The 17,460-nt window shown below is 40.9% G+C and overlaps 1 protein-coding gene across 2 annotated transcripts in view; it reads left to right on the forward strand.

Moving 5' to 3' along the window:
• Positions 1 to 17,460, forward strand: part of LOC126293299 (ras-related protein Rab-11A) — a 52,402-nt gene that overhangs the window by 21,875 nt on the left and 13,067 nt on the right. The window contains exon 5 of one of the 2 annotated variants that reach the window (XM_049986430.1): positions 2,169 to 2,308. The exons of the other annotated variant lie outside the window; for it this stretch is intronic. Within the exon in view, the coding sequence (XP_049842387.1) occupies positions 2,169 to 2,305 (137 nt within the window). The 3' untranslated portion in view covers positions 2,306 to 2,308. Of the gene's footprint in view, positions 1 to 2,168; positions 2,309 to 17,460 lie in introns of those variants that run through there. 2 annotated transcript variants of the gene reach the window in all.

Below are 17,460 nucleotides of genomic sequence, written 5' to 3' on the forward strand. Positions count from 1 at the left end.
AGATCTCTAAATTGTATAGTGTAAATGTTAAGGTGGGACCTTCAGAATGGCACAATTGATCTCTTGTAGCATCCCTGTCAGTTTGTCAGTGAGAGGTTGCATTCTGTCTTGCCTCTACCCTATAGTAGGCATGTAACCTGCTGAGTGAAAGGATCAGATAAGTATCTCTTCAGGGTCATATTCCTGTTGTCATAGTGAGGAATTTCTTTGATAAGGCTTTGAGCTGATTGTATAACACTGCAGTTGTCAGTTGAGAAGAGTGACATAAGATAAGTTTGTGCAAATAAGTCGAAAAGAAGTAAATAATACATTATTAACACACAATTGTAAGTAAATCTATGAACAGGCAACTCCCACACATTGCAGAGTAGATTCCTGAACAGTTAAATTATTGAACTAAATGTAAAATTGATTTCCAGTCAATAGTGCGTGTGCATTTGACCCTATATTGCTAGTGGTAGATAATCATGTTCATGAAATCCTGGCTGAAGTGGTGCAGAGGTGAGAGACCGGACTCAGATTATGGATGATCCAAATCTCCATCAGGTCACAAAACAGATTTAGGGTTTGCACTTGTCCAAAATCACTGAAGCCAAGTCTCAGGGTGGTTCCTTTCCAAGAAACTGGTCTGAATTCATTACCCAATATAAAGTTGTCGGAAGTCATTCCCCTTGTTTTCCCATTGTGAGATTTCACTCAGTCTAGAGATTTCATCATTGGCAAGATAATAAGCACTAATATTTCTTGTGGGTTGATTTTTAGCCATTGTTTTTGTAGCATTGAAATAACTAAAGATGACCACATAATATATTGCTTAGGCTTAATAGACATATAAAAACACGAAACTCAGTAACTAAGGTTAATAAATAGGTTTTAATTCGAGACATTTCTTACACTGTGGCATTGACAGAAACTAGAAGGTAAGGAAGGGTAGAGAAGCTGAGGTTAACCAAATGGGTAAAAGAAATATGTGGTGGGGAGGAGGAGACTGAGAGGGAGATGAGAGCAAAAAGGGGGTAAAGGATTAGTAGTAACATGCCCTGGAGGAACTAGTTTACTGCAGGTGGCAGTAGTGGTGTGTTGGGTGTAATGATTTTGGAAGATCAGGACAGAGTAAATGAAGATTACCAGAACAATTTGAACAAAGATTTGTAATTGGTTTCGAACTAAAATGAGGAGGTGGGGACTATTAGAGGATTAAGAAAGTGGTTGAGCTGGGGAGCAAAGGGATGGAAATAAATATGTCAAAAGATGGTGTACTGAATAAGATAATGGCTGGGGTCATTGTTGGACCAGGGAAGCTGTAGTTGGAAGAACAATCCAGATCGCACAAGTTGTGGGGTGGACAATAGTCGGTCACTGGTCGTGCCGACCTAAAAGACTGTGATGCTAGTGTTTTCGGTGTATGACACAGTTTCTGTTGTGGATGTGGGGATGATTGTCGATTTGACATGTACTCAAATGGTGCTGCAACAGGATGTTCTGGATGGGTGCAGAAGGTTTTGTGTATGGCTCTCTGATGCGTGTATGCCCTTTATGGTAGTGTTTGAAGTAGAAATGAGATAATACCGGCCCAGTATATTTCTTGGTTTGAGTGTAAGGCAGTAAACCATTTTGGAAAAGTTAGATTATTTGGAGCGTCTGACCCCATTTCAGGTCATGGTAAGAGGTGATTGAACCCTGACATGATGTGTAGCCGTTAGATTTGATAGAAATGCGTGACTTATCACAGCCAGTTGTTGACCTTACACTTGTTGCCAATTTGGAATAGTGATAGTGGGAGGGGTGGAAAGAACTTGGTGAATTGAGATGTTTGGTGAAATATTGGTTCTGTCAATAGGCACATATAAAAACACGTGACACTTTACTTTTGGTACTACCATTATTGTTTCGTTTGGACTAGTGGAAGCAGTTGTAGAGAACTGAGTTACTTTGAGGGCACGGTATTTAGTATTTGTTCTTACAATATTCTTTCCATATTCTCATTCAGTTAATAAAGATTTTTTTGTATAAGATAGTAATTTAATCTACTTTTATGTTTGTGTTAAAATTCCTAATTTAAAATGAAAAGTCTCAGTTTAAGCCCATCCTTATATAATCAGTCCTAGACCCTTCTTTGTGTGCCAGTTCATTTTTATTTTGTTTTTGGATTCGTTCTTTCCCGGCAGAGATCTATCGGATCGTGTCCCAGAAGCAAATCAGAGATCCTCCCGAAGGAGACACAATTCGGCCCCAAAATGTGGAACCGATTGATGTGAAGCCGACAGTCAACCCTGACAGTGTGCGAAAGCAATGCTGCCAGTGAAAAGTCAGTAGACAGGTTTTGTAATGTTAGTTAAGTGTTGGCCAGTCAGTTGTAGTTAATTTTGCATGATTTATGTGCATGTGCCTGCATTGACTTGTGGTTTAGAGCTATTGTTTTTGTATCATGTTATGCACTGTGGCATCATGTTGTGAAAGTATACAGTATTATAAAAATTAAATACACTACTATGAGATGTTGAATTTGTGATTTGTCTGTTGAAATATCTGCATAGCCAAGCACATAATTTTTTTGCTCTCCTGATGGGGTCTGGTTGGTGTTAATGGTTTGAGATGTTTATTTGCCAATTTCTTTACTAACTAAGCTGGTCAGTTACAAACATGTGTATTAATTTGTCTGTAAGAAAACAAGAATTCATTTGTTTCAAATTAAATGAAATGTTACTAGTTCATAGTAATTTGAAGGAATTTATATTTTTAATGTATTTCTGATGTACATGAGAATTGGAGTTCAGTGCCACTTGCTCATTCTATGGAAGTTCCATGAAATTTTGAAACTATTTTATGCTTGTTCATTGAAAACAGTCTGCTGATTGCACTGCTGTGGACAGTTCTGTCACTCTGGGAGGCCGTGCCCTGGTGTGAAGACTGGGTTGTGAACATTATTCACATGTCTTTCATTAGCAATATTTAGGAACTCTGTTGGCGTTTGTTTGACCCTATTTACATTGTCTTTACATTTTTTTTTTTGCAATTAATTTCACATCTTTCCTAACTTCATCCTATTGTCACTTAATCCTTTGTCATCTGAAAACCTCTGAACTCGTTGCACAGAGGTGGCATTGTGTTGCAGGTAGGCACAATAAAAAGACTGAAAATATTGCAAATTTTGGACAAAGTCCTTCTGAGAAAGGAACATGTATAGTTTACATAAGCACAGCTTGCACTTACATGGCCACCATCTGCAGAACTGGGACATAGTACCCAGCGACAGTGGCCATGTATGTGTTAGTTTTGTTGGTGTGAATGTGCATGTCTTCTGCTTCCGGAGGAGAACTTAATCAGAGTGTGCAATTTTTTCTTTATTGTGCCTGTCTCAACTCAGTGCCTCCTCTGTGGTGAGTAGCTATCTCTAGTCTGTATTGTTGTTCCTCAAACCTGGACTTTCAAACTGCCTTAGCTCCTTGTTCATATCTCTCTCTCTCTCTCTCTCTCTCTCTCTCTCTCTCTCTCTCTCTCTCTCTCTCTCCCGCCCTTCCCCACTCTCCCCTCTCCCCTCTTCCCTCTTCCCCGTTTGCCCTTGCCCACCAAACAAGCTTTTATATGGAAGTCAGATGACAAGGCTTGAGTTTCCTTTGTCAGTGAAGCCATTTCCTCTCTCCTAATCTTCCCTTAAATGCTTTCTTCTTGTAACTATTCTTATATTACACATAATTTAGTTTTAAGATGACAGGAGCCTGTTTTCATGTGAGGGAATGTAAGCTAGTCACTTCATTATTTTAAAAATTTAGCATGTAAGTGTTTCTAGTTCAAGGATCAATATTATACTATTGTGTTGTGTATATTACTACGTGCTGGGATACAAGAAGTTTCTTATAAACATTTTCAGATTGAAAGAACATAATAGTTGAGCTAATCATTACAAATTCCCTTGCTCGACTGAATTGTAATATTGCTCTTCACAAGTCAGCTATTAAAATCTTGGTCTAGAAAATGTGATTATTCAGTGTCTGTAAATTCATGTATGCAATTGCAGATAAATTAAATTCTTATAAACAAGTCAGACCTTCTCGCATCTGAATAGTTCCTCCTTGCATGATAATTTTATTGCCATTAAACAATGTAAAGTAGATGTTGGGATATCATCATCATGAATAGGATAGATTGCTAAGGAGTATAAAGACATGTTGAGTTGTAGATGGACACAACAAAGAAACTGTTACACATTGAACTTTTGGCCAAAGCCTTCTGAAGAAAAGTGTGCGCATGTGCATACCTAATGCAGAACCCCCCCCCCCCCCCCCCCCCCACCTCCCCTTATGCACATGGCTGCTACCTCCAGCTGCTGCAGCCATTCTGGCCACAGTGGTTGGAGATATCAGACTATAGTTGTATCGTGTACTAAGGATCAATTTTCGTATTTTTGAATACCTTATTCAGTAGCAAGACAGGGGTGTTAGTGGATTTCAATAAAAGGTTTCATTTTGGTCACATAAGTTGTATCACTTGAAATCTTTTTAAATATTATGTGTTTCCACAAATGATTTCCATTTGGAGTATGACATAAAGCAAAAATGCTTTATATTTTGTGTATAGTATGATCAGTACATTTTTATCCAAATACAGCTGAGGCAACAAACAGTTTTTGGTGAGGTTTACATCTGATTATTGTAATGGCAAGATATGTGTAAAGTAAATACTAGGAATACTGCGTATCATTCTAGCTGTATATTCTAACAGTGGATTATTCAGTAGGACAGAAATCTAATAAATTTGGACATCCTGACAGAAATTTTCATCATATGCTTTGGAACTGTTGTTGCAGAGTGAAATATAATTTCCTTTGCACTGATACATGAAATGTCATACTTGTTTCCAGTATTTCCAATAAACGTCCTCAAAAATCTTCATAGTACAATCTGTCTTTCCGTATTTAATTCTGAAATGAAATGATACAATGAATGCAACCCCACACTAGCCCAGAACAGAACTGCTGTCAAGTGAACTCAATCATTATTGTCCTATTTGTAGTTAATTAACAATACTACATAATATTGGCAATTCATTTTGTCCTGTCAGATATTGGAGCAGTGTATAATTAGGGATATGGTAGGAAGCTGCTGATACTCAGCCAGCCTAAAAATCACTTTCAGTAGTGAGTTGGCTTAAAGAGATCTGAAAAACATTACATTGTGTACATCTGTGGGAGATTATAATAATAGATGTACTAGTACATTTATCAAGAGGCAGTGTTCTAAGTTGTGTTCATGATTGTTTGGGATCAAGTCAGCTACTCAAATGTTTCTGGTTGACCAGTTTCTCCCTGTCAGTGTTTGCATCATTTGCTAGCATCTGATAGCTAGACATACTCTTCATATAGCTCTTGGATTTTGCTTTTTATGAGAGAGTTAATAGATAAGAGAATTCTAATACCATGAAAAATGCAATCCTGAATGCCACTATCAAACTCTTCTCTTGAGAACTTTTTAATTTCCATTAAGTAATGAGAATCAGTCAAAAATGTTCTGTTCAACAAAACAGTAATTGCAGTATTTGTAGCAATACAGAACAACTTATTCAGTTATAAGCATATATAAGCAAAATCTTATTTTTTTGTTAAATCAGTAGGGCACAAGTCTGCGACATGTAGTGTGATCTCATGTTATGGCAGTCTCCCCATTTTCAGTAAGTTTGCTTCTCTCATGTTAATTGTAAAACTTAACAGGAATATAGTGAGAATTGGTAGAATGTAAAGATATAAGGAATAAAGACCACCATTCACAGAAAAGTGTTGTCATTGACAGGACATGTGTGCACGTGCCAGTATACACACACACACACACACACACACACACACACACACACACACACACACACACACACACACACACACACAAAACCTCACTAGCGTGTGGAATAAGTCCTTTCTTGACTTGGAATGCAGCATAGCTGGAATGGAGCACAACGAACTATCCAGGGGCAGTGTCTGTGTGTGTGTGTGTGTGTGTGTGTGTGTGTGTGTGTGTGTGTGTGTGTGTTCCTGGAAGCTCCCAAGGTTGCTTTCTCTTTGTGTGTGCCTGTTGATAACTCAATGCTTATGTCATTTGGTGTGTAGTCCCCTTTACTCTGACACCCAGGGGGCTCGTCACTCTTTGGTAGATTCGTGCTTGGCTACCAAGGGCCCCAGTCTTTGCAGTGTTTTTTCCCCTTGCTGCCTGTCTATCCTCTTGCTGTTCTTTTTCCTCTCTCTTGGGAACATGTCTAGGATGTTACAGGGAATATCTGCCGTGTCTTGCTGATATAAGAACAGGCTCACCACTGTTTTTCGCTCCCTTTTCCTTTCTTTGTTTCCTTTCTCCTCTCCTTCCTCTGCTACGGCATTTGAGGTTCTTTTTCTTCTTCCTTCCTGTACACTTCTGAAGGCAGGCCCACATGTTTGATGCTGGCAGGCCCACACGTTTGATGCTCAGCAGGTGACTGTGTAACACGTAATTCCCAGCCCCAGCCCCGGGCCGATGGGTAGGGTTCGCACGAACCCCCTGGTATAGGCGAGGCCCAGGGAGGGGTGATTGCCTGAGCTGCAACCTTCCCAAATTGCCGATTGGTCCCTCTTGTCAGAGGTCGGAGAGGTGTGAACAATCGCCTCAGGCGGGTGCACCTGCTTGTGAAGGGAGCCCCCAGTTGGAAGGAGTGCGCCATTGGAGACACTGGCAATCGTGGGGATTTTCTCGCAATGAGTCAATCATCTTCCCAGTCAACATCTACGAAATGTAAATGTGATGAGGCTAATGATTCGAACACCCTTCCCACTGCACCACCAGCTACACAAACAGTAGGCAGGAAAGGACAGGAGGAGTACTCCCATGAAGACTTTCTCCGTCCCACACCAGAGTCTCCCTCTAACCGGAAAAGCTTGAAGAAGTCCACCAAAGACACAGTCTTATCCTTTGCCAACTTGAAGATCCTGTTCAACGGTGTCGCTACGTGGTATCTTAGCTTGGCTCGGCCTCTCTTGCCCGTGTGCACCACCAACTGTTTTTCAGTGTTAGACTCCACAGACCAACTGCACAAGAAAGCCATTGCTTCTGTGGACCCCATGGAGCAGGATCCTCCTGCTTCTGTGCCCTGTAGTAGATATTCTACACTGGTGGTCATTCGGCGGCTGCCGAGTTGACAACCCTGCGGCTCTTCCTGCTCATGACTGCCCTCCAATGGAACATCTGTGGCCTTCGGTCCCACAAAGAGGATTAACAGCTGCTTTTAGCATCGCAGCATCCCCATGTACTCTGCCTTCAGGAAATGAAATTGCACCTTCACAACTGGCTTGAACTTTCACATTACTGATTCGTTTTGAGCCTCCCCTGAGGTCAGCATTCCATCTCATGGGGTTGTCGTGCTGATCATATGGGATGACATTCATAGTCAACCCATCTCACTGACTATCTGTCTTCAGGCTGTTGCAGTTTGCCTTTTCCCACTGTAACATTTATGTACCTCCATCATTTGTCACCAGGGTTGTCTTCCTTCAGCTTATCACGCAGCCACCTTCCTCATTTTTGCTACTTGGTGGCCAATGCGCATAATCCCCTGTAGGGTTCTCCCAGGGTTTGTCAGAGAGGTGCTTTCTTGGCTGACCTTCTTACCAACTCTGTTCTACCTTAACAACAGAGCACTCAATTTCCTTTCTGACTTCTCGCACACCTAGTCCCATTTGGATCTATCCTTCTGTACTTCCCAGCTTGCCCATCATCTTGAGTGGTCCGTTCTTTTTGACACCTAGTGACCATTTCGCGTGTGCTTTGTTTGCTGACTCCTACCCCATCCATGTGCTCGCTCAAATGGCAGCTTACTAAGGGTGACCGGCAGCTTTACTCTTTGCAGGCGACCTTCGAAGAACATAATTTCCCCAGTTGGAATGACCGTGTCGACTATCTCACCAGTGTTATCCTTACTGCTGCAGAACATTAGATTCCTCACACTTCCTCTTTACCACGTTGTGTCCCAGTGCCTTGGTAGATGGCGGCATGCTGTGATGCAATTTGCACATGGAGAGGTGCTCTTTGCATTTTTAACAATCATCCTGCAATGGCAAACTGCATTCATTGTAAAGAGACGCTTGCAAAGTGTCATTGCATTCTTTGGTGTAGCAAACAAGTTATCTGGATTTCATTCACTAGTTCTTTTACCAGTTCCACCCCTTCCTCTGTCGTGTGGGCCAACCTCAGATGGCTCCCTCTGACCAAGATCCATTCCCCCACGTCTGGCCTCATAGTAGCAGACAATGTTATTCTGGACCTGATTGCTATCTCCAACACTTTAGGCCACAATTTTGCGGAAGTTTCGAGCTCTTCCCACTATCACCCTGCCTCCCTCCTTCAGAAATGAGTGGAGGCGGCTCAGTCAGTAATGTTTTCTTCTCTGAATGGTGAGTGCTACAATGCCGCTTCTACTATGGAGGAGCTTGATTGTGCTCTCAGTTCATCCTGATCCTCGGCCCCAGGACTGGACGTCATCAACATTCAGATGTTGCAGCACCTTTATCTTGTGGGCAAGCACTTTCTGCTTAACAAGTACAACCGCATCTGGGCAGAGGGCACATTTCCTGGATGCTGGTGTGAAGCTACTGTCGTACCCATACCTAAGTCTGGGAAGGACAAAAACCTTCCTTCCATCTACCACCCCCAACTCCCGTACCAGCTGTGTTTGCAAGATGATGGAACAAAAGATTCATGCCCGACTGGTATGGTGACTGGAGTCTCGCAATATACTGACGAAAGCACAGTGTGGATTTCGAGCACGGCATTCTGCAGTTGACCACCTCGTTACTTTGTCCACCCACGTCACGAATCGTTTTCTACAGAAAGCAGACAATGGCTGTTTTTCGATTTAGAGAAGGCCTAAGACACCTGCTGGAGAATTGGTATCCTTCATACTCTTCATATGTGGCACTTCTGTGGCCACCTGCCCTGTTTCCTTCAGGCATTTTTTAGATAGTTTTCAAGGTGCATGTGGGTTCTGCCTTGTTGTACACCTTTATCCAGGGAAACTGTGTGCCTCAGGGTTCTGTCCTGAGTGTCATCCTCTTTGCTATTGCAATTACTCCATTAGTGTCTCTGGCTCCCTTTTTGTCGATGAGTTTGCCATCTATTGCATTTCTCCACAGACCTGTCTCACTGAGCAGTGTCTTCAGTGATGTCTTGATCGTCTTTACTCCTGGTGCATCAGTAATGGCTTTAGCTTTTCCACTGACAAAACTGTCTGCATGAGTTTTTGGTGGTGCAAATGGTTTCTCCCACCATCTCTACATCTTGGGCCTGTTGCCCTTGCATTTGGTGACACTACAAAATTCCTGGGGCCTCATGCTTTATAGGAAACTACTCTTGGTCCTCCCATGTATCTTACCTGGCAGCCTGCTGTATGCCGTTTCTTAATGTCCTACGTGTCCTCATGGTACTTCTTGGGGTGCTGATTGAACCTCCCTCCTCCATTTTTACCCGTTGCTTGTCTGTTCTAGACTAGACTATGGGTGCTTTGTTTATGCGTCTGCATGCCCATCCCTCTTAAGTCGTCTCAACACTGTCTACCATTGTGCCATCCATTTGGCCGCGGGTGCCTTTTACACCAGTCTGGCTGAACTGCCACTGTCCTACTGCTGCGACTTTTCTCCTCAACAGGTATGCATGTCATTCATCTGCCTTGTGTGGCCACCCATCTTATGCCGCCTCCTTTGATGATTCCTTTGATCATCGTTATGGTGCTCGTCCTGTTACCTCCTAGAGTCCACTTCCAGCACTTGGTACGGTCGCTTTTCACATTACTTGCACCTTCCCCAGTGGTTGTGAACTCTTCACCTCCTTGGCTTTGTGAAGTGGCCCATGTTAGTCTTGGCCTTCATTCGCTTCCTAAGGACACTACTTCAGCCTTGGTCTTTCGCCTGAGCTGCTACTTTCCCAAATTGATGATTTGGTCCCTCTGTTAGGTGTTCAGGAGGTGTGATCTGAAGTGTGAACAATCGTGTAAGGTGATCCCTCAATGTCTGCATCCTCATTGGTACTTCCTCGGGTGCAGATCGAAGCACCCTCCGCTGTTTGTACCAGTCCCTTGTCTGTTCGAAACTAGGCTATGGATGTTTCGTGTATGCTTCTGCACGTACGTCCCTCTTACACAGTCTCAATACTATCCTCTGTCGTGGCATCCGTCTGGCCACTGGCAACTTGTACACTAGCTCAGTTGAGTATCTGTATGCAAAAGGTGCTGAACTACTGCTGTGACTTTCTCCTTAGGCAGATATGTATGCCTGTTGTCTGACATGATTGTCCGTCCAACCTATGCCTCCTTCGATGATTCGTCTGATCACCAGTTAGTGGTGCATCCCTGTTCTTTGTTACCACTTGGAGTTGGCTTTCAGCTCTTGCTCTGGTAGCTTAGCTTCACACTACCTGCCACTTTCGTGGTAGGTGTGAATCCTTCACCACATTGACTTCATGCAGCAGTCTGTGTTCACTGTGGCCTGCATTCACTTCCTAAGGACTCTACTGCAGCCTCACTGTTGCCTTCAGTTTCACAACCTTCACATGGAATTTCGCAATAGTACCGATGTATATACTGATCGTAATGTAGGGTGTGCCTTTGTCATTGTTTTTCGGTATTGGCTTCTGGAACACTGATCAGTATTTACAGCAGAGCTCTTTGCTCTGTATTAGGCCATGCAATACATCTGGCGACACAGGCTTCTTAATTGGATCGTCGGCTTGCTCTCTGTGTCTTTCAAAACCTCTGTGATGCACATTGTCCATCCCTTAATGCAACGAGTTCAGGAAAGCTGTATTTGCTTACTCTTGATGGAGGCACTGTGGTGGTTATGTGGGTTACTGGTCATGTCGGTCTGTCAGGAAACAAGACTGCTGCTGACGCTTACCTCAGCCTGCTAGTTCTTACACTCCCTCTGATCTTTGTTGCCATGTGTATGAAGGTGGTGTCACTTTGGCATCACCACTGGTCCTCCATTCATGGGAACAAGCTCTGGATTATTGAGCCTCTCCCAACAGGTTAAATCACCACCTGTTGCCCCTCTGGCCACAAGGGATATAATGTTGACTAGGTTGCATATTGGGCACTGTGTTTTTAGCTGTTGCTATTTAAGTGGTGGTCCCCCCACTTTGTGACGGAATACCGTTTTTTTAACCACTAATGTTCCTATTTGATGTCTGAATTTTGGCAGTTTCAGTGAACGACATGTGCTGTCGACCATATTTTACTTTTCATTCATTGTAGCCATATGGCAATAGCCATTCACTTTTTAGTTCAGGACCTCTGTTTATGGCATAGTGTATAGACATTTATCCACATCTCGGTTTTTAGCTGTCTTTTCTTCCGTTGACTGGGATTGAAGTGTAGTGGTTTTTAACTCCCCTCTTTATCTTAGTGTTCTACAGTTTGGACATTGGTGCTTGTGACCCTAGTTGTTTCTGTACCCTAAAACAAAAACAAACCAAATGAATAAATTATGAACTTAGATATTAATGGCTTGGCTTATGTTATGGTTAATGACTTCCTTGTAGAGTTAGATAAAACATTCTTGACGTACCGAAATGTTCCATTGTGAAATAAACTCTGGGAAGTGCAGTAACACTGAGGATTGGCCTTCAGTGATGGCACTGGTAGTCGGTGCTCAGTGTAAATAAATTTAACATACTAAACTTAAACAAGCATCCATTCCTGTTAGGTTACACAATTCATAACACTTTAAAAAAGTAACTATAAATTTCTTGCAGTATGTGTTCAGGGGTACCTGAAACTAGTTGAAGGAAAAGCTTACATAAACTTCAGTCAACAGATTCTAGAATATTGCTCATTTATCTGGGAGAGTTAGTCAGTTGTGTACGTGAGTTATGGAGATGCTCATCCAACTTAAGTGGCAGCCATTGAGAGGCATTGTGCATTGCAGTGTGTTTACTGTAAAAATTTGGAGACCAAATTTTCTGAAATTAACTGCAAATAATACAGGTACCAGCAGTATTGTTAGGTCAAATAGAATTATGTACTAAATCATGTTCTGGAGAAAAGTTACCCTTGGTTCACAATAGTTTGCTTCTTAACCTATTTGCTGGTATGTGTGCCTTTCGTGTTACAGTGGTCCTCAGGTGCTCTGGGTGCGTGTGTATGTGGCCCACTTGGGTTTTTCTACTGTGCTAATGTCATCTGAATGCATCATGAATAGACAACCTCTCACTTCTGCTAATCAGCTATTTCCATGTTTCAGTGAATAAAAAAGTGTATAGAGTATTCATCATACAACTTAATGTGCCTCATTATGTGCTATAGTTTGCAAAAACCTCATTTTGATACCTTGAATTATTTGAGGTAGACAATTGTTATGGCTACAGGATTCGTAGTGCCAAAAGATGTGAATTGGTGCATCATGTGCTACCATCCTTTGGACATAAAAACCCAGTAACTTGAGAACAGAGGTATCCTTCTGCTCTGTTTTAATAAAATTTCAATACATTATCTAAATTTCATTTACTGCAATGTATGAACTAAAATCAACCATATGCAAAGTCTACAGTGTTTTTACATTTGCGAACTCATTAAAATTTTGTACAATGTTTTGATTTGATGCTGTGCAGTATGTATGATGGATAATGAAAAGAAACTCAGTTGTTTCAGGTGAAGATACCAGACTATAAGATGTGCAAAAATCAAATATTTTCCCAATATAGTTGGCAAAAAATCAGATAAGTATTTCATATCAGCCTGAATACCATCTCTTAGTGCAGGCACTAGTGTTTTACAAGTGATACAGCCATAACAAAAGCTGGAATGCAAAGAGCACATCTGTAGTAGTGGAAAGATTAATTGCAAAAAGAAAGAGAAACAATGTCAGTAATCCACTTTTATATGCTCCATCTTGTTTTTGCCCACATTAAACTTTCTTACACATCTGGATAATGAGTGGCAGAATACTTGAGATTACTGTAGTAATTAACAAATTCCAGGGGAAGGCACATGTTAACCAGAGAAGTTATACATTAATATCTCTACCTTAAAGTATTGTCCAGACAGCACCAATAGTCTAGAAAGCTCCTTTACTTTGTATAATTTCATTCCTTGTTCTGGATTATATCTTCAGGAACACAGTTCATGCAAAATGTATGTATATTGTAGTTCATAAATGAGCCATCAGCCCCATTTATAGCCTTTGTTGTAAAGATAGCAAAGAATTGTGTTTAATGAACTGGTATTTCTTGCTGGCACCACAGTGTTACATACTTAAGAGGTTTGTGCTTTGATGACATAATTTTTTTAATAGAAGTGGTAGTATTGATTCAGTGTGCTCAACTTAGTCATGCCTTTTATGTTGGTAAGTATTGATCAAAAAATGAACAACACTTGCCAACATTAATTTTCACACATTTCCATAACTGCTGCTAGTTTAGTGCAAGAAGCAAATTAAGAATCCATCTTGGCACTTCCCTTACCTTGTGTGTAGAGAACTTCAGGGGCACTTGTTAATTATGTTGGAGAAATCTAATTGATTAAAATTAACAAATTAATGTAGAGTTGTGCATTATTGTGAGGGGGTTTCTCAATTACTTTGCTGGTCAAGAAGTGTGGTGGCACATTGGTTAGAATTTGGTAGTTTGGGGGAGGGGGGACAAGGGGACGACAGGCAGATTCAGCCACAGTTTTCATTAATTGTTCTGGGTAGATGCCCAGAAGAGTCATAAGCTGTGGCTTTCTTAGCATCATAAAGTTTTGAGTTTCTAGTATGCATATTGTTGAAAACTTGATATGGAAAAATCGTATAGTAGATCTGTTTAGTGTCAGCTGCTTGTGCCACAATTGCCAACTTTGGAAGTATAGAAGGCAGTTAAAATATGTTGCATGTTTCCATTCACTGATGCCTAGGGCACAAGTTTTCATACAATATCAGAACACAGAATATGTTTGTATTTATGTAAAGAAAATGAGCAAACATGTAATATCACAAAAAATATTACTTAACACAAAACCATTTTTACTGAAATCAACTTCGTAACCTATTTTGTTTTCTTAATATGCATGTAAATGTACTAGAAACACTTTAACAAAGAAGATATGTTGTAAAAATATTTCAGTCTAAACTGTGCTAATAAAAGAATTATTTTCTGTTGTATGTTTACTGAAATGTCCATCTTCACTTAAATTACTAAGACTCCCACCCTACTCTATCCCTACCTTACCCTTCAGTCTGAATTGCAGACAAAAATGAAGTACGTCTCCAAATTATCTGCACTTGTAAAATGCTGCCAATCAGAAATAATGTTTTTATAAGAGCAAAATGCTCTCCCGTCATTACAGGACATTAATGGTGCAAATTTTATAATGTGAAATATTCTTGGATGAGACTTCACCTGAGTATCTTCTTCTGCTTTGAGGGTTTTGCAGATAGCTCTAATCACCCTCTCTTAGTTGCTAGAAAAATTAAGTATTCCTGATAAGAGCAAAAAGAATTAAGATAGCCTGGAAACTTTTTGCTGCAGAATTGTAACTTCTGTTCCCTACTCTTACCGGGTCCTCTTTCCTTCCTAGTATTAAATGATTTACATAAATTTTTCCTTTGGTGTTACTTTTGAATATAAAGAAATTGACCTTTTCATCAAAATATTCAGTGCTGTGGACTTTAGTTACTGTCTTGATGGCTGTAAGAGTAATTTATTGATCTTTCAGTAATGCGTGGCATCTCTGTTGTGCAGTCGAGTGCACTAAAGATTAAGGTTCTTAGCAGCCAGCATAAGAAACAGTCTGTGTAGTAATGTAGCTTTGGAAAATTCTTGATGCTGTTATTGAAGAGCAAGTCAGATGAATGATTCTGAACTATGATAGCCTGTGCCGGTGGGGCAAGTGCCACAAATTTTTTGCTTTTCACAAGAGAATCTGTTCATTCCAGAAGACAGGGATTTTAAACAGGGATTGCACACTACTACCTAGCACTCAAAATCCTAAGTCTTCTGCTTGTTTCACTTTGTATTGTAATTACTAAGAGAGGAAAGATGAGCATAATATTCACTTCAGATATGGGAAAATTTTACCTTTTAAGATGACGATTATTTTGTAAAAACATTTTTCTCAATTCTCAACACTTGCAGTATACATTCTGCTTCTTACTAGAGCGTATGCTGACAAATTATTTTCTTCTATCTCGACTCAATGGCTGCTGTTCTTTTTAACAATAGTACACCACCTTTGAAAATACGTCCGTCTGTAGTCAAGCCTACTATTGGAAGGAAAAAATCATTAGTAAAGTCATGGAATACACAAGTGTGTTAAAAATCATGGAACACTGACAAGCCAACGATGTTATTTACAATTCTGCGCTCTTGCAGGTGAAAGCGATCATTCAGGTTATGAAATGATACTATAAAGCAGAAATCAAATAGTCTGCACATCTTATCAAAACAGTGTGAAATGTATTCACTCTCGTTTGCCTTATGTCACCTGTGTCAGTCCAATTGGATTCAACATTCTCAATAATTTCAAAAGATTTTTTTAAAGGCACCCTGATGGTCCAGTGCTCTGGGAAACTCTTCACTTCAGCAAAATGTCTTAATTATACAGAAGTCTTTTTAAGCAACTGAGATTGTCCTTAATGTGGATTTCTTTGACCCCTCTAACAACATTGTCCCAGTATTTGCGAGCCTGTGCTATAATCTTGCTACATTTGTATCCTTTGCACACTACTCATACAAACAATGCTCTGCGACAACTTTTTGGGATATGTCAATAGCGTGTGCTGCTGGTGTTCTTGGGACACACCTTCAATTGTGCATGCTGTTTGTCTTGCCACACTGGAATGGTATCTGATGTACATCAGTACATTGTATTTGACAATCCCCAATGATGCCCATGTTTTATTTGGCAGGCAGAACATATTTTTTTACTTAGTGCTTTTCCAGTATGTATCACATTTTCCCCAACAGTGCATGAGCATATAGTATAAATGCAGTGGCTGCCTCTTCCGCCCTGCATCTCCATTGCATCTGAGATGGTGTGTTTTGTGTGCACTAGTGTTTTGAATATCCCATTCCTCTGCATATGGTTGTGGCAGCTGACTTCGTGTGATTACAGGTGTTTTCTTCTGATACTCACCGGGGCCCAGGATGCAATTGTTTTGTTTCTTGATCATGATGGTAGAAATTGTAGTCTTCATTCTGCTTTGGTCTCTAGTGAATTTGATATTGGGTTGAATGGAGTTCAGATGTGGAGGGAAGTCAAGCTGCTTTCCATAGGGTCAGGTGATTAACATTTCATCTACATAATGGAAAAAAGTAGGTAGGTTTACATTTGGATGACATCAGGGCTTCTTCCTCGAAGTGCCCCATATGCAAATTGGCAACTACAGGTGAGTGTGGGATGCCCATTATGGCTCCCTCTGTTCAGTTTTCTGTATTAAACGGAACATACATGGAGCTCAGGACATGCTCGGTAAAGTCAGTGGTCTTACTGTCAAATTTCTGACCAGTGAGTTGTTGCGACTATTGTTTGGGCACCCTGGTGGTGAACGATGAAGAGACATCAAAACTCACCAGGATATCTAAGCCTTTAAGCATGAGGTCGTTTAGGTGTTTCACAAAATCCATAGAATTGCAGATGTGATGTGGACATATTGACCATATAAGGGCATTTGTCAGATATTTTGCCAGCAAATGTGTGGGAGCCCTAATGATCACAGCGGGATGGAACATACCTGTCTTTGTGGATCTTAGGGGATCTATAAAATTTTGGCAGTACAGGTGCTTGCGGTAACATTTTAATGACCCCCTATGGTAAATCAGTGTGAGTACCCTGGTCTTAACCCCCAGCTTCTTAGTCGATTCATAGTTAATTTTCCTGTAGTTGTCATCTAGCAGGCTCTGCATCTTCTCAGTGTATTCTTTGTGGGAGAGAACAAGAGTAGTGTTGTCTTTATCAGAATATAAGACCGTTAACGCAGGGGACAGTCAGGTTCCGGATGACTGCCCTCTCTCTGCTGGTTATATTTGACTTTCATAGGGCTTGGTTCTAGTTAGAGAATCATAGGTTTCACGACGTACTTCCAGCTGCTTCAGCTGGTAGTCGCATGGCAAGTGTGCTTATGGTATCCATGACCAGTGTGAGCTGAGGGTTGGGAGCAAACTTAAGTCTCCATTGCAGAACTGAAATAACTTTGGTTTTCAGCTGCATGTTAGTCAGACTGATGAGTCTCGCATGAGGCCTGCAGTGATTGATAGTTTGCCAGTGAGAAATAAAAATTGGAATTTGCTGCCATCCACTTGACACTTGACTTTGCAAGTGATGGCTTGGGGGGGGATAGTGGATGCAAGTCAGCTGCATACCTCCAGAAGCTCAATTTATCAGCACATCTGATGATGGCAGCATGTCTAATTGCTGAAATATTGTGCCCTTTGGACACTATTAATCAACAGTACACTCGTGGACTATTCAATCATCAAATAT

Source organism: Schistocerca gregaria, chromosome 10 (genome assembly GCF_023897955.1).
Source record: "Schistocerca gregaria isolate iqSchGreg1 chromosome 10, iqSchGreg1.2, whole genome shotgun sequence".
Taxonomy (NCBI): Eukaryota; Metazoa; Arthropoda; class Insecta; order Orthoptera; family Acrididae; genus Schistocerca; species Schistocerca gregaria.